The 25,792-nt window shown below is 46.3% G+C and overlaps 1 protein-coding gene across 1 annotated transcript in view; it reads left to right on the top strand.

Moving 5' to 3' along the window:
* The window catches only part of Chat (choline O-acetyltransferase), a 48,255-nt gene extending 23,756 nt beyond the window's left edge, over window positions 1-24,499 (top strand). The window contains exons 7-14 of the mRNA XM_008834113.1: window positions 7,747-7,916; window positions 10,124-10,224; window positions 10,997-11,125; window positions 13,541-13,663; window positions 15,707-15,848; window positions 15,973-16,035; window positions 20,565-20,702; window positions 23,040-24,499. Of these exons, the coding sequence (XP_008832335.1) occupies window positions 7,747-7,916; window positions 10,124-10,224; window positions 10,997-11,125; window positions 13,541-13,663; window positions 15,707-15,848; window positions 15,973-16,035; window positions 20,565-20,702; window positions 23,040-23,321 (1,148 nt within the window). The 3' untranslated portion in view covers window positions 23,322-24,499. The remainder of the gene's footprint in view (window positions 1-7,746; window positions 7,917-10,123; window positions 10,225-10,996; window positions 11,126-13,540; window positions 13,664-15,706; window positions 15,849-15,972; window positions 16,036-20,564; window positions 20,703-23,039) is intronic.
* The last annotated feature ends 1,293 nt before the right edge of the window (window positions 24,500-25,792 follow it).

The raw sequence follows: 25,792 nt of genomic DNA, 5'->3' as shown, positions 1-25,792 counted from the left end.
TTTTTTTTTTTTTAGATCTTATTTATAAAGTTGAGGACGTTCCCTTCTATGTTTAAGGTTTTTAATTAATCAATTGATGGATTGGTTTAGAGTCTATGATATGGGCACTCAGGAGTCATGGCACATGTGTAGCAATCAGAGGATAACTCATGGAAGTCTGAGGATCAAACTCAGATTGTCTGGCTTGGCAGCAAGCATCCTTCCCTACTGAATTATCCCACAAACCCTATTCTTAGTTTTTAATCTTAAAGAAATTTTTATCATGAATAGATGTTGAATTTGAGCAAATACTTTTCTGTATCAATTAATATAATGTGATTTTTCTTATTTAAATTTGCTAATATGATAGATTATATTGATTAGTTTTCAAATACTGAACCAGTCTTCCATCCCTGAAGTAGGCTGCCTTTGGTCATGGTATATAATCATTTTTCTGCATTGCTTACTTCTATCCTAAACATATACTATTTTGGGATATATGCAGAGCATTGATCTGTAGTTGTTTTGGGGTTTTTTTTGTATTATATTTCTCTTGTTTGGGCAGTGGGGTAATAAAGTGGTAAATGCTCTATCCTCTTATATAGATGTGGTGCTAATTCTTCCTTCAATGCTTGGTAGAATTTGAGTCTAGAGATTTATTTTGAAGGCGGTTTAAACATGCAAAGCCAATTTCCATAATGGTCATAAGACTAAATATTTCACATTTAGTGCATTGTGGATTTCAAGAATTGGTCCATTTGATCTAACTTGTCAGATTTAAGAGCGTAGCTATTTATAGTACTTTTAACTATATTTTTTGTATTGGCGGAGCTTTGAGTGATATTGTTTATCCATTGCTGGTACTGGCGATTCATTCTTCTCAACCTCTCTCTCTCTTTTCTTCTCTCCTCCTTCTTTCCCTCCCTCCCTCCTCCCCCTTCTCCCCCTTCTCTCTCTTCCTCCTTCTCTCTCTCTCTCTCTCTCTCTCTCTCTCTCTCTCTCTCTCTCAGCATTTGGTACTTTTAATTTCCCCTTAATTGTTTTAACTTTCTTAATTTTTATAAGGTGTATTTTTATTTTCATTCATTCTGATATTTTTTTGATAATTCCCTCAAGACTCCTTTTTTCAATTTGTGGATATTTTCAAGTATATTGTTTAATTTTCAGATGTTTGGAATTTTCTGTTATTTTCTGTAATTTATTTCTATTTTGCTTTTATTATAGTCAGAGAACAAATACATTTTGTATTATTTCATTCTTTTTTATTTTTATTTGTTTGTTGGTTGGTTGGTCTTTTTGAGACAGAGTCTCTCTGTAGCCCCAACTAGCCTGGAACTCACTATGTAGACCATTATTTCATTCTTTTTTATTTTTATTTGTTTGTTGGTTGGTTGGTCTTTTTGAGACAGAGTCTCTCTGTAGCCCCAACTAGCCTGGAACTCACTATGTAGACCAGGCTGGCCTTGAACTCACAGAGATCCACCTGCCTCTGCCTCCAGAGTGCTGGGATTAAAGGCGTGCGCCACCACACCCGGGTGGATATTATATCTTTTATGTCACAGATTCCTTAGGCTCTGCTCACCCTTTTCCAATCTATTTTTCCTCTGTTGATCAGGGTGTCCAGTTTCTGTCATTCCATCTTCAAGTTCATTGATTCTCTTTTCTGGCCACTAAATTCTGCTCTTGTGTCCACCTGCTGAGCTTTTTATATTGGCCTTATAGTTCTAAATTTTCTACTTGGCTCTTCATATCTTTTTCTGAGAGTTGCTATTTGTCTACTGACACTTTCTGCTTTCTTTCCCACTGGTCTCAAATATGTTCAAAATTGCTTGCTGGTATATTTCATGAGTACTGAATTTTAAAAAATTATCACACAGTTTGAATGCTTCTTTCACTTTGTTAAAGTTCACTAGTTCTTGTGATTAGTGGTTTTCTATTAAAACTTGGGTGTTTTATGTTATGAGGCTATGGGTCTTACTTAAACCTATTATTTCAGCTGGTTCATTCTGCCACTATTCATAACAGGTAAAGGTGGAGGTTTTACCTCATTACACTCAGCTGAAGGTAGAAATCAAGGTTCCTCATTCTATTGCTACTCTGGGGGAAAGTAGTCTTTAATTACTGGAGGCACAAGGTCCCTATATGCTTTCTATGGGTGCCGTGTGGGAAAAGATGGGGTGGACTGATTAGCATTCGATAGAGCTGGAAGTTCTAACTTCCATAAGAGACCAAGGCTTCTCTGAGACCCACAGAGGTTGAGGTGCCTCAATACAGACCAGGGATGGCAGACTAGGTTCTCCACTTGGCCTGGGCTGGCAGAAGGGGGTAGGTTATGAATGTAGATAGGGTTGGAGAAATAATCAGTTTTCTTGGTGATATTTGGCTGAAGTAGAATGATTGTTACTAAGAGCTTTCTGTCATGCTGTGGATAGGACAGATCTGTATAGGGACGTGTGTATCTGTCTGTCTGTCTGTCTGTCTGTCATGTTTGTATCTCTGTCCCTATTTGTGTTTTCGTGTTTCTGGTTTATTCTGCTCCAGATATTGGATATGTTAGATGAAAAAGGAGAGGGACCCCTCTGTGTATTAGTTTACTTATGGTGCCATAACAAAAATACCACAGACTGACTTAAACAACAGAAATATCTTTCTAACTTACAGAAGCTAGAAGTCCAAGATCAAGGTATTGGCAAGAAAGGCTTCTCCTGAGGCCTCTCTGCTTGGTTCTCAGACTGATGCCTTCTTGCTGTGTCTTCACAAGGCCTCCTCTCAGCGTGTACATCATTGGTTCCTCTCCTTACATGCACCAGTCATACTGAACCAAAACCCTTCTTTATGACCTCATTTAACCTCAGCTACCACTTTAATGGTTCTTTTTCAAAATGCAGTCATAACAGATGTTAGATCTTTAATGTATGATTTGCATGGCACAAAATTCAGCCCAATACATCCAAAGGGCCTGGCACTGAGCTGCTTTTTAGGCTCTAAGGCCCTTGTTTTGTTTGTTTTCCTGTTTTCATCTTCTAGGGTCTTCTTAATGTTTGTTTTAAATGTAATACTTATCCAGGGATTTTAGTGGGGAAAAGTCTAGTCCATCTTCCTGGAAGCTAAGACCATCCCAACTGAAATTGAAGTCAAAGCAGTTCTAATTCAGTAATTCAGAGCTAGGTTTCATTGAGCAAGACATAATTTTGTTGACAGCTCAGCTTCTTGGAATTGGGAGAAAAAAAGATCACCTCCCTTAGGCCATAGATTAGGGAAGAATATCAAGTGTTTGATGGCAAATTTATCTCCCAAAAGATTATAATCCTTTGACCTAGGAAGGAATGATGCTTAGATAGGCATGGCAAGGATTAGGAGTTCAGGATCTCATCTCCATGGATGGCGGCTGGGGGTGCCACAGCAGAAATCTGATTCATGCCCATTCTCTGGTAACAAATCGGAGAAGTCAGGTATCCAAGAGAAGGCTGCGCTTGTGCCCAGATGTGCATGTTAGAGAGCAATGCCTGAGATACTCAGCCCTCCAAAGGCAGAGGCACTAGGTGTACACTGTACCTTTGCTCACCTGAATCAGTCTGTAAACTTCTACCTCCAGGCCCCTAGAAGTTCCATACCACTGAATCTCTGAGCCCCAGGTATGGGTGTCAGAACAAGCTCCTCTTATTACTCAACTCCCAGTTCTCGCTGTTAAGCAGGGGCTCCTTGAGGAAGATTGATTCACTACATTAAATGAGCCCCAATGTGCTTCATGAGGAGGCCACAAGACAAACGGCTCCTGCCATGAGCCTCCAGCCCACCACTCCACATTTCCATTACATTTGGGCCGCAGTCATGGTAGATGAGTTTGGATGTAGTTCGTTTTCTGTCTTACACGATAAACTTGTCAGCATTTGACCGATCAGCACTTGCATGCAGGGAGTTCATTTGCAAGGCCACCTGGCTTCCCAGCTCTGCTGTCCTGCGCCCATTTCGTCCTGCTTAATGAGCCAGGACCTTGCTCCTGGTGGGTGGTGCTGAGCTGCCAGGCCTTGTGTAGCCAGCATTTAATAGCGAGACCTCAGCCCCTCCTCAGAGACCCTTGCTACTGATGCTGAGGGGAACAGACCCTCTCTGCTTCGATCCCAGCTGGGAGGAATGTGCCAAGCCTTCCCTCTCCTACCCAGAGGTTGTGCTGGGCTTGCTGGAGTTTCCTCACTGGATAGGCCTGCTGTGGGCTTTCTAGAATGTAGCAGCCTTCCCATCACATTCTGATCTGAGCTTGTTTCTAAGAAACTATGGTGGAGGGGGATACCAAGGCAGGTTTTCAGTGCTGAACAAGGCATGGCCAACAGGACAATGATATACATACAGAGTTCAGTCTGCCCATGGCCCTTCACTAGCCTACAGGCTTCTGCTCCTCCCGTGCTGCCAGGCATCCTAGACTCTACTGTGAACAAATCAACCTTGGCCCCGGATCCTTCAGTGACTCTGCTGTTGTGGGAAACCCTCATTCCTGAGCCTGAGCATCTTGATGTTTACTGTTAACCTGGGCTTTGGTGTTACATGCCTGGGACCAAACCCAGATCTCTTCCAGCTACTACCTCATGTTTAAGTGAGGCCTTGGAAGTGGCCTACAGTCAAGGTATTTAGTGTCTCTGCCCCTCACTTACAAAGGAGGCATGATAATGTTGCCAGTCTTCTATTCCACAGAATGCGTGCTTAGATGGATACCTAGCACATGGTAGGTGCTCCATCAAGGCTGGCTAATAACTTCACATCATTGTGGTCTGCCAGGCTCATCTAAAGCCTGTGGCCTTTACCCTTCAGCTAGAGATCAATTGGTTCATCCACCAGCTCCACCTATAAACCTGGGGTCTGCTTCCAGCCTTCCTACCTGTTCTGGCTATTAACCCTTCCTATATGCCTCTCTCTTCCTCCCTGACCAACTGAATCTGACCCAGATTTAGCCAAGCACACCCTTTCCATGCTCTGAAGACACTGGCTAGCCTGGGAACCCAAAGGGACCCCCAGCACAGCACATGGTGCAAGGCTGAGCACCATGACCATCTTCAAGGATGTACGCCAGAGAGAAGAGGGGCAAGGTGGAGAGAACACAGTGGAGAGGAATCCTTACCCTGTCCCCAGCCCACCCTTACTCCCCACCCTCCATGAGGCTTATGCTAGTAGATTCCTGTCTTCACTGGGGCTATGGGTCATTCCTGTGAGCCTGACGAACTACTCCAGCCTATCGCTGATCTGGGTACACAGATCCCAGCCCCCACTTGGGCCAGACTCAAGAAGGTGCCCTGAAGTGTTTTACCTGTTATGGATTCTTTTCTTTGCCCACCTTAAGTAGAGGCCTTATCCTCAATGAGTCCACAAACATGGGGAGGTGACCATACGGGGTGGGGTTGCTACATGTACTGGACAGTAGTGACTGCCAGAAGCTTGAGGGCTGGGAATGACAGCAGGGTTATACACTGTGAACAGGAAGCAGGAGGCACAGGGAAGGGTGGCACAGCCCTGGGCTCAGAAGGGTGGAGCTTCCGTGTCATCATAGAGCAAGCTGTAGTTCTGGGTATCAGGAGTCCCTGAGGACAGGAGCACTGCCAAAGGGCTGGTTCTGGGAAGGCTTTACCAGCAGAGCTCTGGTTGGTGGAATACAAGTAGACTGTAGCCCAGGAATAGCGTTCAGGATGGTGAGGAGATTGTGTACTGGCACTCAGACAGTGGCAAGAAGTGGGCTGTGAGGTCTCTGTTGGATCCAGTGGAACAAGGCAGGTGAGCCACAGAGCCCAAGGTGCTGGTTTGAAAGTTTGGATTCTCCCTCATGGGCTCCCATTTACTTTTAGATCCTTGGGGATGACAAAACCCTGACTGCTGATCAGACTGAGGCAGGAAAGCCAAGATCATGCAGAAGACACAGTCTTCTTGACCCCACCGGGGCCAGAAGTCCCAGAAGCACAAGCCTCACTAGAGTTCCTCCTAAGCAGAAAGGAGAATGAATGGATGGAAGGCCCAAGGGCCGGCTGCCTTCCCAGAGTGGAGTGCCTGGGAGATATACCCACTTCTTCCAGAATTTGCAAAAATAATAGGAGAAAAGAGATGGGTGGGGACTGGAGACCCCTTTCCATACAAGGACATTTGTGAATAGCTTCCCTGAAACTGGAGAGATCCCTTGAGCAGAGCAGGGACCAGCCCAGGTGGCCACCTCAGGGGTACTGAGTAGACCCATGGGAAGGGATTGGGTATTAATCCACTAGATTCTCCACATTCCCCAAAAATGGAAGATGGAAGGGCAAGATCTAGTCACACCTGGGTTCCAAGCTGCAGCGTGGAGGAAGGTGGGAAGAGGGGCAGAGACCACATGTTACTTCTCTTTAAGGTTTCTTGGATGTTGTCAAGCAACAGGCTCTTGGCTTTCCTGCTTCTAGATCTTATTGGAAGAATTTAGACCCCTGTTTGCCTCTAGCTGTAATTGGAGCTTTAACTGCCAAGCTACATGCAGAGTCCTATGAGTAAAGAGATCAGGGAAGCTGTGGCATGCAGTCAGCAACCTCTGCCACCTGGTGCATAGTGCTGCCTAATACATGCACCCCATCTTCCATGCATGGAGCACTCTCACCTCTGCTTGGGGCTGGGGGCGCTTGACACCATCCTGTCACTGCATCCAACCCCAAACTTAAAGTCTTCAGGCCATGATCAGCCTTCTCCTCTGGGTCTTGAAGTAACTACTTGGAATTTTATACCAAAACCATTAAGTTTTGCCTTATGATGGTCTTTTGAAATTTCGATGAACTTTAAAACAAAGGATGGGTTATCTATATCTATAACCAGAATGGAATGATGGAGAAAGATCACCATCCCCTCAAAAAAAGACACCTGTTCAGAGGAAGGGGAAATATAGTCATGATGGCTGAAGGTGCCCATGATTGGATCCTGCTAAGTGGGTTTGTGAAATTCCTGGACTTGGTGGGAAGAAGTACCTGTCTGGCCCAGCTCCACTCTCCAGAAGGAACTGCACACTATATGTCCCTGTGGAGTTGAGGGTCCTAGACCTAACTGTCTCTCCTGAAGACCTGTCCTGTCTGTACCCCTCCAGTACCACTGGGAGGGGTATCCCAGGGGATTGTATGCTGGCCCCCTTTTTAGGAGTGTATCCAGAAGGTTGGGGACTATTAAAAGCTTTATGTGAGAAAGAAGTTCTAATAGGCCAGGTTTGAGCTCCCAGGTATGGCATGTCCAGCACATCTAACGGCCTTTAGTCTCCTTATCCTGATAAGTGAGCTCCATGTGCCTGAACCAGTCCCAGCCAGCTCATCCAGCTATGTGTCAGCTGTAGCCTTGCCCTCCCCACTGCAACTCAGGCTCTGAACTCTCTAGGGGAAATGGAGGGCAAGCAACACCCTTCTTTCAGATTTTTCATGTGAAATCGCCTAATTCTACATTTTCAGCAACCAATTTAAGTACTTGAAAAATTGTGGTTGTTGGCCAATATTCACAGATATGGTATATCTGTGCCAAAGTGAGGGCTCAGTTAGACAGGAGAGTGAGAACCTGTCCTTTGACTTGGGCTGGGCTGAGGATTCAAGCATCCCACTTCACCTGGTCAGGCATGACCAATGGGCACAGCCCTGCACACATCTGGAGGGCAGCAGTCTCACGGAGTCCACTGGGATAACATAGAGGCTCAGAACAGGGCAGCTGACAGGGCATCCTGTCAAGGCAGGCACCTCACGGGACTCTGCAGGCACCGCAGACCTAAGGCTATGCTTGCCTGTCCTGCAGACTCCACCAACCGGGACTCACTGGATATGATCGAGCGCTGCATCTGCCTGGTGTGCCTGGATGCCCCAGGTGCTGGAGAACTCAGTGACAGCCACAGGGCACTCCAGCTCCTTCATGGTGGAGGCTGCAGCAAGAACGGGGCAAATCGCTGGTATGACAAGTCCCTGCAGGTAAGTGGCCCCTTCGTGACCCTGCAACTGCATAGCCTTTTCTGGAGCTAATCACCATCATGTGCTCTTGCTGTTCTGTGCTGTTGGTGTCACTTCTGGACTAGACAGAGTTTTCTCAACAGACAAGTGGTGGGACCCAATTGAAACTCCCTAACTGTCCTGCAGGTATGCAGAAAGATCAGGGTGACACCTGGGCTCATCACCCCTCTCCATTACACACTCCAGGGCAGGAAGGTACTGCCTGCCCACCCAGGAAGTCCTCAACAATCAGTAGGACTCACATTTGACCTAAGATGCCAACTTTTCTGAATGTCTCCCACCTGGCCTATTTCAACACACCCTGAGAGCTAGGGCAGCCCAGCATAACCTAAGATGAATCCTAAGATGGAATCAAAAAATTCATACATCAGCCTCTTCATAATAATATCTTATGTTGATTTAGAAAAAAATATCCATGCGGATGGGGTGAAGTTGAGAAGGGCCACTCATTCCCAACTTCTATCTTTTCTTACCCCAACATGCATTCCCTAGTCTGGTCTTGTTTATTTACCATGCCACCCCAGCTCTCACAATGACCATAAAAAGGAGGAGGCAGACCATCTCTCTAGCTGGGTTGGGACAGCCACCTCCATGAGCATTTCCCAGCAGCATCTCATTTTCTCCTGTCTCTGTCCCTGCGTTCAGCAGGTTATTCTTTTTATGGGTTTGCATATTGATTCTATTCTTTCTGATGAGTTCTCCTGCTGCCGTGCTGGCTGTGTAGCCTCCACAGCAGTGCTAATGGCTTGTAATCTTTCACTGAGGAGCTGCGGGAATGAAATGATATAATGGATGTACCGTACATAGAACAGAGTAAGCGCTAGGAGCAGTTTTTTAAAGACCTGTTTTCCTCCCTTCATTGAGTGACAGGGACAGAGAGGTGCTAATTGAGAGTGGGCACAGGTCCCCCACCCCATCCCCATTTTGTAAGTAGGACAGGTGAGCCAGAGATACAGAGAAGGTTCCATGGGCCTAGATTTGAGGAGATGGAAAGGAAAAGATTGCTGGGGGAAGGAAAGAGAAGAGCTGGTAAAGAATGTGGGAATTCTAGAGAAGTTCTGTGGGAGGTGTGTTTTGTTTGTTGGTTGGTTTGTTGAATAGCATTAAGATTTCAGCATTTGGCACAGATAAAGCAGGATTCCAGGAAGATACGGGAAGAGGTAGCTCAAAATGTGTGTGCTGTGGTCTCCTGGAAGTGATTTCAGTAAATGCTTCAAGAGTTCGTTCGTTTGTTTGCTTATTTGTTTGTTTACCACGGGCAGACAGAGTGTGAGGCGCTCCACAGAAGCCCCACTCTAGTGGGCTACACTCTAAGAGCCCAGCCTGGCCCTTCTCATTTTTTCTCAGTCCTTTTGTGCCCTGAGCATATTCCTTTCCCAAGTCAACTCAATATAGTCTTTTTAAAGCCGTATAAAAATTCATCAGGAATCTTTATGGTGTCTGTGAATCCTTCAAAGACTTTCTTTCTATATTTCAATCCTATGAGCTGCTTTGTTGGGCTGGTTTAAACGAGAGCAACCTCCAGTCCAGGGATTCTCAGGATCTGGGTGAAGTTTTCCTAGTCACCAGACACAACATCAGGCTGGGATCTGACAACTGTTCTGTTGAACATCCTCCATACACTTTCCTCATCAAGGAACCTGTTATTATTTCTCCCTAGGAATCTGCTTGCCACCCAAATTGGGTTGTTATTTTTCATTCACTTGCTCAATGTAATTACCCAGCATCTACTCTGGGATGGACGTTGGTCTAGATCCTTGGAATAAAATCAACAGTGGACAAGAAAAGCAGAGCCCAGTCCATCAGGCAAATGGTCACAGAAAGCACTACAGGATGGTGTCTGCTGTGGGTGCAGTGGAGGGCAAACAGAACTGAGAGCCCTCCCAGGCCCACAGGCAATGCACCCAGACAGTGTGAGCTCACTAGGACCCCCTGCACTGCTTCATTGGGGAACTTGGGCTGCCCCTTCACTGCCTGGAGCCTTGTAGGAAGGAGGTTAGAACAGCTTTGAAACTTTCACATTCCCAGGTCCCAGCAACATTCTTTTCATGAATCAACAAGTCTAAAGGGAGAGATGCTCCATGAGGTCAGGGGCCCCGACCCACACCCAGGGTCTAGTTTGAAACGCTGACTCTAAGGTCAGCTCACCTGCCTCTTCCCCGTTGCAGTTTGTGGTGGGCCGAGATGGCACCTGTGGCGTGGTGTGCGAGCACTCTCCATTTGATGGCATCGTCCTGGTGCAGTGCACAGAGCACCTGCTGAAGCACATGTGAGTCTGGGGCAGCGCGGAGGAAGACCTCAGAGGGCTGCCATCCCAGGCCAGCAGAAACTGGGGTGCCACTAAGGAGGGGTGTCAGCTTGAAAAATGACTGAGCCAAAGATGAATTTGGAAAGAGGCTCAAAGACAGAAAAATGAGCTTTATGGACCACAGATGGAAGGTACAGAGTGGGCATGACAGGGTAGTCAAGGAGAGGCAGGGGTCAAAGTCTTGATGGCAAGGGAACTCAGATCAGTCTTTGCTGTTGGTCCTGAGTCAGGCCCTGGTGGCTCAACACAGAGAGAGGTCTCCTTCTTCCCAGGCTGGGTCCTCCCCAACCTTCAGGTTGGCCAAACAAGCCTAGCTTTTCTGTCCTTAAGCGTGCTTCACTCTTTCCAACTTTCACGGTTTTGCTCTTTCTTCTAGGATCCTCTCCTTGCATGTAGATTCTCTGTCTCTTCCATAAAAGTCTTTGGAATGACTGAGACCCAACCAGCCTTTGGAAATAGAATACCCCAGCTTGCTGCAGTTCTCTAAGTCTTATATAAGTACTGCTGGAACATAGTTATAACTTCATGACAAATGAAAACAAATGATGCACTTTGGAGTCTGGGGGAAGTGGACAGGATCCTGGTTCTGATGTGGGTGACCTCTCTAGGTCTCAGCTTATTCATCTGCTCAGTGCTTGGGAAGTGGAGGGGGGCATTGCACCTAGGGAAAGCAATGCTACCCCATAGCCCTCTACTTTCAGGGCCTCAGGAGGTTGTCCCTTTGCATCTGCAGGATGAAGACCAACAAGAAACTAGTCCGAGCTGACTCGGTCAGCGAACTCCCTACACCCAGGAGGCTGAGGTGGAAATGTTCCCCGGAAATCCAAGGCCACTTAGCTTCATCAGCAGAAAAACTTCAACGGTGAGGAGAACCCAAAGTTTCCTTCAAGGGCCTAAACCTTCCCCTACTGCCCTTCCCCCCTCCAGCTGCCAAAGCACCCTGAAGTTTCCAGAGGCCCTTGAGACAATGCTCCCTTCCAGGCTCCGCCCACCCCCACCCCTCATGGAAATGTAGTCAAACTAAGGAGGAGTTACCACTCTCAGGAAATAACGTGCTCAAATATCTATCATTTCCATAAAATGCAAACCTGGAGTTATTTTTGCTGTAGGTTTCACCTGACTGAGCAGAGTCAAGGCTGGGAAATCATTCCCTGTTTTGAGGGAGTAATAAACAACTGCTTTGAATAGGTCATTTGAATCCAAGCTAGTTCAATTTGCTTGAGTTTACACTGCAACTTGACAAGGGGGCCTTTTTCCCAGGGAGGGGGCTGGTTCAGGTCATAACGGACCCAGGCAAAGGAGCTGAGATCCCCCTTGGGTATCTAGGGGCAGGGGCAGCAATGCATGGTGCTAATCGCAGCTGGTAGTGAGATCTAAACTGCCATTGTCATCCCTGCAATAAGTGAGCATGAACACACTTCACTCATCAAGCGTGTGGAGCTCTGGTGTGTGCTAGATCTGTAATAAGGCACTGGGAACTTGGACGTGAATGTGCCACTGGTCTTGTCCTCCACACTTTCATGGAAGAAACAGAGCCCAGATCAAAACACGTGTTAGGTATGTAGCTTCCAAACCAGAGATAGGCAAGTAGACCCAAACCTGGAGAGAAACAAGGGAATGAACTCTGCCTGGACGATGAGGGAGGACTTTAAAGGGTGAGTCGAAGTTTTCAGGGCAAATATAAGAGAAAGAGGCAGGAAAGTGGCCTGTTTAAACCTCCATAGGTTTGTAAATGTCCAGGCTGCTCTGGAGACCAAAATAGAAGATGCCTAGAACTGGGAGGCAAAAGGGAAGTTGGGACCATGCTGTAAAGAGCCTAGCCTGCCTGTAGTGAGAAGCCCCTGTGCAGGGGTTGTGGGAAAGCCAGTGAGGAGTCTGTGGGAGCAGCACTGGTGGGCAGGATACATATGACTGGGCAGGGAGGCCCAGGAGGAAGACAATTGTACAGAAGAAGCTGCTGTGGAGGCTGCCTGACTTTAGTAGAGTGTGGAGAGGTCTTGGGTGTTCTATGGAGTGATGCTGACGTCTCAAATTTTAGGTGGGGTGTTCAGGGTAAGTGGGTTGCCCAAGGATAGAACCAGAGGGAGGGAGGGTCAGCAAAGACTCACTCTCAGGGATCTGAGGAGGCCCCCATGTGCTAAGTTACCCAGTTTCTCTGACTAGAGGAAAAGAAAAGACTTAATGGAGATATGAGGAGTCACCTGATCCTGAACAGTCCTTGGGAGGTGGTGGGTCTGGGTGAGCAGAGCCTGGGAGGGGGTTTCCAGGTGACCATGGTGACAGAACAATTTTCCCAAGGGAGCTGTCAAAAGGTAGGAGTCCCCCTGGGTCCTGAGCACTCCAGAGAGCTAGGTGCCTGTGAGGCAGGAGGAGTGATACAAGGAGGGGCAGGTAGAGCATCAAGTCCCAGGGACAACGTAAATGGGGGCAGGTTGCAACCCTCGGGCCTATGCTCACACGTGACTGGACTAGTGATATGCATCTTGCTGGCATTGTTCCCATGCACAGTCAGCTCAGACCCCAGACTCATTATGAAGGACACTGGCCAATATGGGGGTACACAGGAGTTTCTGTGTAGACACAGGGAAGTTTCCTGATACTCTGATAATGACAAAGCCCCAGGCATGTCCTGGTAGATCTAGCAGCTGTTGCTGGCTAAAATAGAATTTCCATCACCTGTAAAGCCAGAGGAGTAAGCCTCAGCCCTTGCTGGAGAGACCACGACAGTCAGGCCCCAAGTCCTTCTTCCCCACAGCACCCCTAAGGGAATGAGTCTGTATGACAGACAGCTGAGAAATGAGCTCTATTAGGCCAGCTGGGTGCACAGGAACACTGAACTCTGTTCCTATGCAGGTCATATGAACAGCTTCTCACAGGCCTGCTTTGTGGGCAGCCAGCAGGCAGAAGTTTGTCTGTATGGGGGGCTCGCCCTGCCCATGCAAATGTCTAATTTCCATGCTCCTCCCACTTCACTGCTGCAGTCAGGCTCACCCACGAGGGTTCCCTCCTGGCTGAGAAGCCTTCTGCCACTTGCGTAGGTGAAGGTATGTCTCTGATTCCCTAGTGTATTTCTAGAAGCCCTGTTTCCCTAAGCTTTCTGCCACTTGCGTAGGTGAGGGTATGTCTCTGATTCCTAGGATGTTCCTAGAAGACAAGGACAGTGTCTCACTTTCTGGAGTACTAGAACGCGGATCAGGGTTAGGACATTCAGGTGGGCTCTGTGGTGTACACATTCCTGTTTTGCATGCCATCAAAGTATTTTCTTTTTCTTTCACAGAATAGTAAAAAATCTGGATTTCATTGTTTATAAGTTTGATAATTACGGGAAAACACTGATTAAGAAGCAGAAATTCAGCCCAGATGCCTTCATCCAGGTGGCCCTCCAACTGGCCTTCTACAGGTGAGCAAGGGCAAGATAAGCCTGCACCCTGATGGGTTGCCTGATGGGATGCTTTAGAGTCTAGAAGCATCCTGGAGAGAGGTGCGGCTTTCTGGGTATCCAGAGAGCTGAAGAATGACAAAGCCAGATGCATGGACCTGGTGATACCTGAACTAGGTTTCGAATGAGAACCAAACTTAAGGTGAAAGCAGATGTTACAACTCAGGAACTACCTGAGCCGTGGTCCCAAGGGTTTGGGGCTTGAATGGGGCTGCACTGCAGAACTGAGGAGACTCAGGTGGGTGAGTGTGCTGGATAGCTTTAGTGTCAACTTGACACACCTGGGTTGAGGGAGCCTCAGTCGGGGAATTGCCTCTATTGGACTGGCCTGTGGCCATGTCTGAAGGGCATCTTCTTGATGAGTGATGTGGGAGGGCCCAGCCCACTGTGGGTGGTGCCACCCCTGGGCAGGTGGGCCTGTGTTGCATAAGAAAGCAAGCTGAGCAGGGGCCAAGGGAGCAAGCCTGTAAGCAGCGTTCCTCCATGGCCTGTGCTCTAGCTCCTGCCTCCAGGTTCCTGCCCTGAGTTCCTACCTTGGGCTCCCTGATGAACTACGTGCGACCTGGGAGATGTAAGCTGAATAAACCCTTTCCTCCCCAAGTTGGTATTGGTCAGAGTATTTTGTCACAGCAATGAAGAGAAACAAACCAGAACAGTGAGAAAAACCTAGAGGTTGCCAAGTCTGCCCTCCACCTGATTTCATCCATCCACCTGAACCCTGTGGTGTGACCCACTCCTCCCTGGTCTTCCTATTCTTGATGGGGACATGGAAGCAAAGCCTCCCCTGAGATGGTCTGGTCAAAGATTCAGTGCTCATTCTTGATTAACCCCCTTATTCCACCCCCATACCCCACATCAGTTTTCTAAATGTCTCTCAAACCTGTGCTCTGTCTTCCTTTGCTTGGCCAACCGCAACACAGGCCCAGAGCGCTCTGCTCCCACCTGTTCCCCCTTTAATCCCAGCTTCATGAAGTATGCAAGCCAGACTCTTGCCACTTATTGCTTAGCACTCCTGGGGACTGCCCTCAAGCTTGAGGGCCTGCAAACTCTGGCATCTAAATCTTTGCTTTGGCTATGCCTCTCCCTTCTCACCTGTCCTCCAACTCAGGTTATCACCTTGCAGAGGTCTGTCTGGAGATACTCCCTTCCCTGAAGCAACCAACTTGGGCTCCCCTGTCACTCAGTTTGTTATCATATTTCATTATCCCTTCAGGAGCCTACCTAGTATGGAGGTATGGCAAGATGCAGGGCCACAACTTACTGTGTGTCTCTGGGTTGTCCCTGCCTCTGTCTGAACTATGTATTTTTTTTTTCCTCCCTGATCCTCAGTTCCATGGGGGTAACTGACAGGTGGGAAGTAGAGATGCTGTTGGGCAGAGATGCAAGCCTAGGTGTGCTCACCTGGTTTCCACATATAGCAAGAAAGACTGCCCAGTCACCAGTGTGCACCCTGCTAGAATTGCCAGGATGCTAAAACAATCCATAGGGATGCCAGGCACACCTTGTCCTGTGGGATACACCTGAATGCTCCAGGTCTGGATGCCCTGCAAAGGTGGGCTTGGGCATCTGAACACACTCACCACTGATGAGATTCTTCCCTACCTCGATCAGAGATCATGGCTGAAACAGTTTAAACAAGGCAGGGTGCATGAGGAACTGCACAACCATCTGACTCAGTGCTATTAATCAACACTCATCAGCTCTCACAGAAAGCCGAAAGGTTTCCCAACAGATTGTTGTTTTTTTAAAGCAATCAGTCACCTTTTCATTTTATATCAGCACAGTGTCCCCAGTGTATAAAAGTGTACATGGCTCTTCATATTAAAGACCTCCAGCATTCATCTTTGGGAATTCTCCTCTAGAATTCTATTAACATTAAAATGAAATACTATGCCACGTCAAGTCAGGACTGAAAATAAAGCCTGCCGAGGCTATTTTTCTTTCAGCAATCATGATTCCCTGAGAATAAATTCCTGTTTACCATTCATTCTTTATCTTATGCAGGCTTTATAAGAGACTGGTGCCCACCTATGAGAGCGCATCCATTCGCCGGTTTCAGGAGGGTCGGGTGGACAACATCAGATCAGCTACTCCAGAGGCTTTGGCTTTTGTGCAAGCCATGACTGACCATGAGGTTGCCCTGCTGGTAAGTCCCACTCTGTCCTAAGGAGCCACAAGGAGGCCAGTGAGGCTGCTGTGGGATGCTCATCCACCTGATTCCATGGCACCCAATTCTCTGGCTCACAGCTGACCCTCTGTTCTGTTCACAGGAATTTGAGAAGCTGCAACTACTGCAGGCTGCCATCCAAGCCCAGACCGAGTACACAGTCATGGTGAGTGATGGTACCTCCCCAGTGCCCTGGATGACAGCTCTGCCACCAACTGCCCAGTGACTTAGCAAGGCCACCCCCCCCAGCTTCTTTTTTCTTATGCTTACTTGCTTTTAATGTTTTGCTTCGTTTATTTTGGTAACACTGAGACTGCATCTAGAGTTTTGCACATGCTGCCCAGTGCTCTAGCACTGAGCTCTATCACTAGCCCCTCTCTTTTCATTTTGAGACAAGGGCTTATTGGGTTGCCCAGATTAGCCTTGAACTCACTCTGTAGCCCCTGATGGCCTTGAATTTCCAATCTTCCCGCCTTAGTCTCTCAGGTAGCTGAGATTCCAGGCTTGTACCACTGGGCTGGGTCTTTCTCTTTTTCTTATTTTAATTTTTTTATTTTTGAGAATTTCATACATGAACATTGTCTTTGCCTTTTTTCCATTCCTCCCAGTCCCCCACCAACTCCTCCCATGTTCTCCCACTCCCACTCAATTTCTTGTCCTCTTCCTTGAGTATTATTGCTAGATATACATACATATGTTTATAAATGTACATACATAGATATATAATGCACTAAATCCATTTAGCGGTGCTTGTGTGCACCTGTGTTTAGGGCTGCCCTAACTGATTCTCCCTCTCTCAACATCCATTTATTGCCTGTAGCTCTCCATCTTGAGGCAGGACCTGGTGATATTCCCTCCATCCACCTTGGCATGTTTATTAGTTACTTTTCTGTTGTTGTAATAAAATAAGAGGACCAAGGCAACTTATAGAAGGAAGAGTTTATTTGAGCTTACAGTTCCAGAAGGTTAGAGATTATAATGATGGGGGAGCCAAGGCGAAAGGAGGTGGCCAGAGCAGAAAGCTAAGTGATCACATCTCCACCCAGGCACAGGAAGCAGACAGACTGGAAATCTGGCAAGGCTTCAGAACTCTCAAAGCTGGCCCCCAAGTGATGAGCTTCCTCCAGCAAAGCCCCACCTCCTAAAACCTCCCCAAACAGCACTACCAACTGGGGACAAAACGTCCAAATACTTGGAGCCTCTAGGGGACATTCTCCTTCAAACCACCATAGCCAGTAAGCTTTAAGATGTGAATTTCATAAATTTCTTATTCTATAATTAAGACTAGGAAACTCAAAAGATATTTTCAAGAAATAAGGATAGCCCTGTGTAAAAATGTAGTACAAAAATTCACTGGAAGTATTGGGAGGAAATATAAGACAATCCCCCTAAACACCAATAAAACGAGGTAAAAAATAGAAAAGGAAGAGTGGGCTTCAATCAGGTGGACAAAATCCCAAATGATAGCTGTTCACAAAGAGAAACTGGAGAGTGAAGGGATATCAGCAAAATAATTCAAGAAAAATCTCAAAGGCTGAGTATGTAGTTTAGTGGCAGAGAGCTTGCCTAAGAGGCATAAAGCCCTGGGTTCTGTCCCCAGCACTGAAAAAAAATTCTCTAGAACCACAGAAAGTGAGCCTGTGTTAATGGAATTCACAAAGCACCTTGGGTAATAAGTGGAAAAATACTCATGCCAAAGCAATTTCATGATACAAAAGACACAAAAGGATCTTCTGATCCTAAAATTTCTCAGAGGAAAAAATCAAACACAAAGATCAGAAACAAAGATATAGTTTGTTTCCTAACAGCACCATCAGAAGGTAGAAGATACTGGAACAATACCTTCAGATTCTAAGGGAAAATGTCTTCAATACTTCTTCCACACCCAGCTAAACTACCATCAAGTGAAGCCATTTAAACAGAAGAGGTCTTGAGATCTTTACTTACTAAGCAATCTTTCTCATAAGACTACTGGAGGCTGTATGCCTCCAAAGTGAGAAAATTAAACATAAAACCTACAAAAACTAGAAGATTCAACACAAAAAAAAATGAAGTAGAAGGGCTCCCCAGGATGATAGTAAAAGGAAACCCAAAGTCAATAGATATCCAGTAGATCTAGAGAGCAACTAGTCCATAGAGGAGGATAAATGACAGGACACAGAAGTGTTGCCTGCAAAGGAAGAGCCAATTAGAAAGAGATACATAGAAAGGCAGCAACATAATTTAATGATTTAAAGGTGGTCAGTTCAAGGAAAATAAGTTTGATAAAAAGGGAAGCTATGTCTTGGGGTAAAGCTAAGTTGGTAGAGCATTTGTATGTAATAGGACCTGGATTCAATCTCCAGTGGGGAGGGAAGGAAGGAAGAAAGGAAGGGAGGGAGGGAGGGAAGGAGGGAAGGAAGTATAGTCACAGTATGCTATATGACCCAGCAATAAATCCTTATGTAATGACATCATCTAATCATTGTCTCTTGCTCTAGAGTTGAAACATGATTCTTGGGAGGACTAAAACTCGGGAGCGTATCAGGGAAACAAAAGCCACTGTTTTATTTTTTATAACACAAAGATTATAAGCAAAACCAGACAATGCAGTCATGCCATGTTCAACATGAATTCGGCAGAGTGAGGGTAAATATCACTAGGAATAGCAGAAAGGACTTGCCTGTATGAAGTGGGACTTAATGGTGCCAAAGTGACATGAGCCTTTGGCTTATCTGGATTCTAAACTATAAACACAGGGTTACTTATCACTACACTTTGATCACAAGTTTAAATTTATGGAGAAATTCAGAGAGCCTTCCTCTAAAGCATCACCATGGGATCTGTTGTCTTATGTATGTCAGCTTGATGAGAGCAACTGAACCGAGGTGGGCAGTAGGGAGGAGAGAGAGGAAGGAGGTTGGTAGATGAGTCTAGTACCCAGTTAGCCATGGAGGGCAAGGGACAGGAAACAAGACAACTTCCCACAGCCGGGGAGTGTATTTGAGAGACAGTAAGAAAAGGAAATCCCAGTGGGAGGACAAGGTGGTCCACTCCCTCTCACTACTCTCTTCTCCCAACACTTCTCCTCAGCCTTTATTTCAGCTTATAATTAATTGCATGTTGTTCACCTAGTGGTGACTATCTATCCTACTACACTATGAGCTCCACATGCCTCTGCCCCTCTGCTTTCTTTGGTGGCAGCATCAGGCTGGTCAAGGTCCTGGATGAAGGACTGAGTCAAGAGTATTTGTACTTATTGCTACTCAGAGCTCTCATCTAAACAACTGTTCATTTAGTCCTTCTGCTATGTTTAGTTGATGAGAGCAGGGGTGGGCGGCTTCTCTACAGAGCCATCTGCTTGTGTGGACCTTCGTAAATGAGGGGCTCAATAGAGGTCACCAGAGAAATGAAGAGTGTCCACTAGAGAGGTGGGTTCATAGTTCCTCTCTGTCCCAATAGGGCACAACAAAAGCAAAGTATGGAGTTGGGGCACAGCTCTGTGGTGCGGCTCTTGTTTAGCATGTATGGGACCCTGAGTTCCATCCCCAGCACCACCATACATAAATAAATTAATTAGGAATAAAGTTAGCTGAGGTTTTGTAACTTGTCTTTTCAGACTGTAATTAGGTGCCTTCAGAAAGACTGGAGCCTCTGCATTTATGCATTTGTTCTCAGCTGAGAGAACAGCTGTCAGATGCCAATATGTGGCTTGAAACCCAAGCAAAGTTCACTGGAAAGGGGAGTTTTCTTCCCAGGAGGGGCTCTAGCAGCTAAATGACCCCAAGAGTTACAATTACTCTGATGGTAACCACGTTATTGCCATAGGTCAGGAATGGACCCCTGGGTCGCCAACCCCTCCCCAACTGCCCCAAATAAATAGGAAATCACAAACAATACACCCTGCCTCAAGTGGGAAAGATGTAGAAGTCCCTAGCTCCACCTCCAGTCCCTGAGTCCCTCCCACATGAGATCTAGAGCTTTCCTTCTACAAGTCCAACCACTGATAGGCGTGTAACCATCAAACTTTGTGTCTAAAAAGAGAAGAAAAATAACCACATCACTCAACTAGCACTTTCACCTCCAAAACATTAGTGAAGCCTCTGTTCAGCTGTCTAGTTTCTTTCGCAAAATGATTTCTGAGACAATGAATCTAATTTAACTGAGCCCACACATTGCCAAGACTGGGTGACAAGCCCTGCCCCAGCTTCCTGCTGGAAGGTGAAAAGTTAATTATGGTGAGAGTCTAACTCTGACAGCTTTGACCCCACTCCACCCAACCACACATACACTGGGATAGGACTTGGTCATCCCTGGACCCAACATAAGGCTGGTCTTCTTCCCACACTCTCTCCCTGGCCAGAGCAGGTTGGTACTAGGATAGTCAGGCTCACACATCTGTTAGAGCACCATATTGGTACAGATCTGTAATGGCTACTGGGCTCACTGACCTTTAATCCAGATACCCTTAAGATAGATCCCACCCTCCTCTGGACACATCTTGGGTGTACTGCAACGTGCAGGAGTCCGGGAGAAGAAGCTGCATGATAAAGCAGTTGGTCCAGAACAACCATTCACATACGTTGTCTTGCAAGAGCAGGATGAGCAAGCACTGTGACTACTGGAGTTACCACTGGTCCTCAGGAGGAGAGGGGAGGGGAAGAAGAGGTGTAGAGGAGACCAGGTCTCACTGCCTTCTCTGTTCCTGACTCCCAGGCCATAACAGGGATGGCCATTGACAACCATCTGCTGGCACTGCGTGAGCTGGCCCGGGATCTGTGCAAAGAGACACCTGAGATGTTCATGGATGAAACATACTTGATGAGCAACCGATTTGTCCTCTCTACAAGTCAGGTACAGTCCCTGCATGTCTAAGAGTCCCCATAGTGTAATCAGGGAGCTTCTGAAGAGCCTATGGCCCAAGTCAGTGAGTCCTGGCTTTGTCTCTGCTTCTTTTAAAAAAAAGTGTGTGTGTGTGTGTGTGTGTGTGTGTGTGGTGTATCTGTGTCTGTATCTGTGTCTGTATCTGTGTCTGTGTTTACTGATACAAAGTAATTATATGCATTTATAGGCTACAGTGTATGCTGAAATATCAGTATATAATGGGTAATGGTCAGATCATCATAACTGGCAGATCTGTTACCTCAGTCATTTAGGGAACATTCAAAATTCTTTCTGCCAGCTGCTTTGAAATAGTCAAGTGCTTACTGTCAACGACAGCTTTTCCACTGTGCCATAGAACACTGAAGTCAACTAACTACTCTCCATCCTCAACCCTACCACCTGGTTCTGCTTCTTTAAAAAAATAATGTTTTATTTTTATTTGTGTGTGTGTGTGTGTGTGTGTGTGTGTGTGTGTGTGTGCGTGCGCACGCGCCACATGTATGCCTGTGCTGTTGGAGGTTGGAAGGTGTCAGATCCCCTGGAGCTGGAGTTACAGACAGTTGTGAGCTGTCTGACATGGATGCTGGGAATTGAACTTGGGTCCTCTGGAAGAGCAGCTAGAGCTCTTAACAGCTAAACCATCTCTCTAGCCCCAAGTCATCTCTCCAGCCCCAGGCTCTGCTCATTAAAAGATGTCACCTTCAGCAGAGAGATCTAAATGCCCAGGGCATTGATAATCTGCCATCTTCTAAGTAGGAATGGTCACAGACCCACTTATTCAAAATGGACTGGCCGGGAACACACCCACCCCAGGGTTGGAACTATCATGTGGTGCTACCTTGCCATTTGATGCCTCCCGAGATGGTGTTCCACCACTGGGGACTGTAGGCTCTGAAGCCTGACAGGCCTGACTGGGGGTTCCCCAAACAGGTCATGGACATTATTATAATGAATGGCCAGGTCACCAATGGTAGAAGATCAATTTCCAGCTCAACTTCTAGATGATGTTGTACACAGACCCATTTTAGAGGATCATGGTCACAAACAAGATAATATCCATTAGTGGGAGCTGTAGGTGAGGGAGGAAATACCCAACCCCATCAGCTTACTGAAATTCACCTTATCTGCAAACGGCTGGATGTGGGCAATAAAGGGGGCTGATAAAGCTGTGTTTGAAGATAAAAGCCCACTCAGTAATTTAATTTTGTCATTACAGTGGTGAGCTTGCAGACATGAATAAATGAGAACAGAATATAACAACATAAATTCTTCAGGAAACCATCCATAGGCAAAAAGTGTTCTGGAATGGCTTTATGGCTTCCGGCTATCACATGGCAAATTTATCTGACAATTCGGTGACTCTATTAGCAAGACTAATGGCTTGTTGTGCTCCATTAAAACTGCCAGTGTGACTTCAAAAGGCCTGAGAACACAGCACCGGAAACCTATGGGTTCCAAACCTCTGGGTTTAAAACAAACCTTGTCCCATACCACACCAGCCTTATAATCCTTTCTATTTGTTTCCTAGAACCAGCTAATAAAATGAGTTTGGGATGTGTTTGGGATGTGGGTTGTTGGATGGTTGTTTTCCAACTGGAAAGTAGCATTTATGGCTTGAATACTTTCCAAAACATACTTTTGTGGTTTGTGTTCTGGATTATAAAACCTTAGCCCTCTAAATTCAAAACATCATAGATGCATATCTAAAATTCCAGGTGGATGGCAGCCCTGGAGATGACCAGTGCTGGGTAACTGAGCATGGATAGGCCATGGGGAGAAAATCAGACCAGTGAGGCAGTACCGACAATAATTAAGGATCTGGGGGAAATCAAGAGAAGATGGGCCAGATTTCTTCCAGTTCATAAATTACTTCCTGTGGGAAGCCAACTAAATGGTTGGGTGCCACCAGGGTGCCATTTAGTAAATTAGCCTGATTGCCACAGTGCCTCAAATGGCCCCCAGATGAGGGAAAGCCTTGGCCCAAGCCTCAGCAAGCAAGTCACCCTGGGGGCTTCCAGCTCCATAAGCAGAACCAACTGCACGCACACTAGGGAGTGGACTGAGGTCCCTCCCAAAAGCATACACCTTGATGAGCTCAGCTTTGTGATTCTAGCCTTGTCCATTCATTTATGCCAAAGCAATGAGTTGATTTGGTTAATTTGGTCAAACCTCTGGGAGCCAGGGGTGAAAAATAGACAGGGAAATAAATACCAACAGAGGCCCAAGATGCAAGAATATCCCCCACCTTCTAGCAAATTCCAGGCTGCATTTCAAAACAAATTATTTCTGACCTGTCCTCTCTTCCAGGTGCCCACAACCATGGAGATGTTTTGCTGCTATGGCCCTGTGGTCCCCAATGGCTATGGAGCCTGCTACAACCCCCAGTCCGAGGCCATCCTCTTCTGCATCTCCAGTTTTCACAACTGCAAGGAGACCTCATCTGCCAAGTTTGCAGAAGCTGTGGGAGCAAGCCTTATTGACATGAAAGACCTCTGCAGCTCCTGGCAGCCTGCTGAGAGCAAGCCACTGTCAACAAAGGAAAAAGCTAGAGGCTCAGCCAGAGCTAAAGATCTTGACTCCCATTGCTAGGTATTAGTTAAAGAGCCCAACCTTCTTCAGGGGCCAGACCTGCCAAGCCAACCCTTGCTTCAATCTCATCTCCCCACCTGCCACCCCAGCTTTCTGTTGCTCCCCTGTCTTTAGGGCCCAATCCACAGGCTGGATGCAGAAGTATCACACAAGGCTGGTGTGTTAGGAGAAAGGATCCTTCGTTATGTATTAAGGTACCCTCTGGCCTTTGCAACTGGAAATGAGATCAGCCTAGTTTGGAAGCAGCCTGGGTGACCTAGGACCCCTCTTTGGAGTCTTCAGAAACTTAATATTCCTTCCCAGCAGTACCCAGAAGGTGCAAGTGATGATTCCACCTAGTGAAAGAATGAGTCACCCCATTACATGTTATGTGTCCAAATAAGTTGTGAAGGCACAGGCTAGCTCTGGGTCATTACCTCTTGTCTTTTGGGGAGGAGTAGATACTTTATTTTCAGACTCAGAACATCTGATCCTGGTATTTCGAATGCCTCCACTGAGCCATGCAGTCCTGGAAATACCCAACATTCTCTCTCTCTCTCTCTCTCTCTCTCTCTCTCTCTCTCTCTCTCTCTCCCCACACACACACATACACCCCAAGTTCATTTAAAATACAGTGACCTGCACCCTCAAAGACATTTCTCTTTTCACTCCTGCAGCAGCCTTCCTTGAGTTCAGATAATCACATCCAGCTATTCAGTTTTCTTCATTTGAAAATGGAAGGAACTGGACAAGGCTGTGAGGATTAAGATAAAGGTTAGGGTGTGGATAAAAAGACCTTTGCATGACCTTGGGGATGGCACCGTCCAGCAGGCATTGTTTGAGTGATTTTCTTTCAAACCATTTACAGTAATACGAGACCCAAGCTTATACCTGCCATTCTCTGATTATCAGAAAAGGAATTCCCTGTATTTATTTAGCTATCAAACCACACACTGTGAGGGCTTCAAGACCCATGAGTGGCAGACCCTTGACTGGAGGGAGCACCTACTCCCTTAGGGAGGGACTGGAAGCAGGTCTTCCCCCTCTAAGGACAGATGGATGTACTCTGTCTTTATGCAAAGGCAACACTGAGCCATGGCCATGGGCTTCTATGTGGGGACCCTGGGAAAAGACTGTTCCATATGTCCCTAAAGAGATGGAAAATGAGATAGTCGTTTGGAACAGTGATGCATAGTAAGTGTGGCCACCTTACAATACTGCTAAATTGCCAAAATATATATGAAGTTAATGTTTGGGTTCTATTTTTATAAAATAGTTCTAGATTTATGGCAATATGTACATTTTAATTTATAGTTCTGTGCTTTAAAAAAATACATGTATGATCAAAGAACTGTATATTGAAAACATTCTATTCGAGATATTTAAGGACTGTAAGTCTATAATCAATAAAATGTAATGCCAAGAAAGATGATGTTGCTCCTACTGATAAAAGATTTAAAACACAATGTTGTAACTTCTGTGTGCTAGATCAACAATTCATTGGCCTGTGTCTGGGCTCCATGAAACCCAGAATGCTGGTACATGCCTGCAGTCATAGCTATACTGGAGGTTGAGGCTGGAGGATCACTTAAAGTCAGGAGTTTTAAGCCAACTGGGCAACATAAGGTATATGGCAGGCCACAGTGGGATTGGAGTGAAAGGTAGGTTTCTTATGACATCCGTATGGAGATGATGGGTGACTCCCTGTAATCCTGTCCAAACATACATAGGCAGCATAAAGTGGAGGTAAAAACTCCAGGCTCAGAGGCCAGATGCCTGAACAAGCAGCCCTGGGTACTCTTAACTTGTCACCTCTGTAGACCAAGGTGTGCTTACCTGTAAAGTGGGACTATTGAGATCAATACTTCTGAGATTTGCGTGAGATGACACGAGATGGCCATTGTTTGAAAACAGAGGAAGAAGTGTAAAACCCAGCATTCTTGTTGCAGGCCTACAAACACACAAGCACACAGGTCTCTTTGCCCCATACAGTGCACAGATATAGCCCAAGCTGCAAGACCCTCTCTACAAGTGAGCGATCCACAGTGCCAGAATGGAGATTCTTAACAAACGGGAATCCTAGGGTTTTCCCACCAGAGCCGAAAAGGAACACCAGAGTATGTGGGTTTTCAGGTCAGGATGTAGGAAGGCACTACTCAAAGAGATGATGGCTAAGAATATTCCAGGACAGAGAGGAAGATAAAAGTATGTGATTTGCTTTTATCTACCATATATATGGCAGATGGCCTCCAAACAACCAGATGTGAAAAGACAGACAGCGGAGAGGACCAGAAGCCAACCCCAGCATATAAAATGATGCCTCCCTTCCCATCGGCTGGATGCTGGTAGAGAGAAGACAGGGTAGAATCCCTCTGAATGGCACAAGAGCAACCAGAAGTTTCCAAATTGTTCCTGAGCATCAATTTCCTTGGAGGGAAACACCAGAGGCTGTTCCCCTTGTAAATTTAGCCCATCTACTTTCTTTGTGTTTC

The sequence above is a fragment of the Nannospalax galili genome, unplaced genomic scaffold (genome assembly GCF_000622305.1).
Source record: "Nannospalax galili isolate Female #2095 unplaced genomic scaffold, S.galili_v1.0 scaffold996, whole genome shotgun sequence".
NCBI lineage: Eukaryota > Metazoa > Chordata > Mammalia > Rodentia > Spalacidae > Nannospalax > Nannospalax galili.
This window is presented reverse-complemented; position numbering and strand designations above follow the sequence as displayed.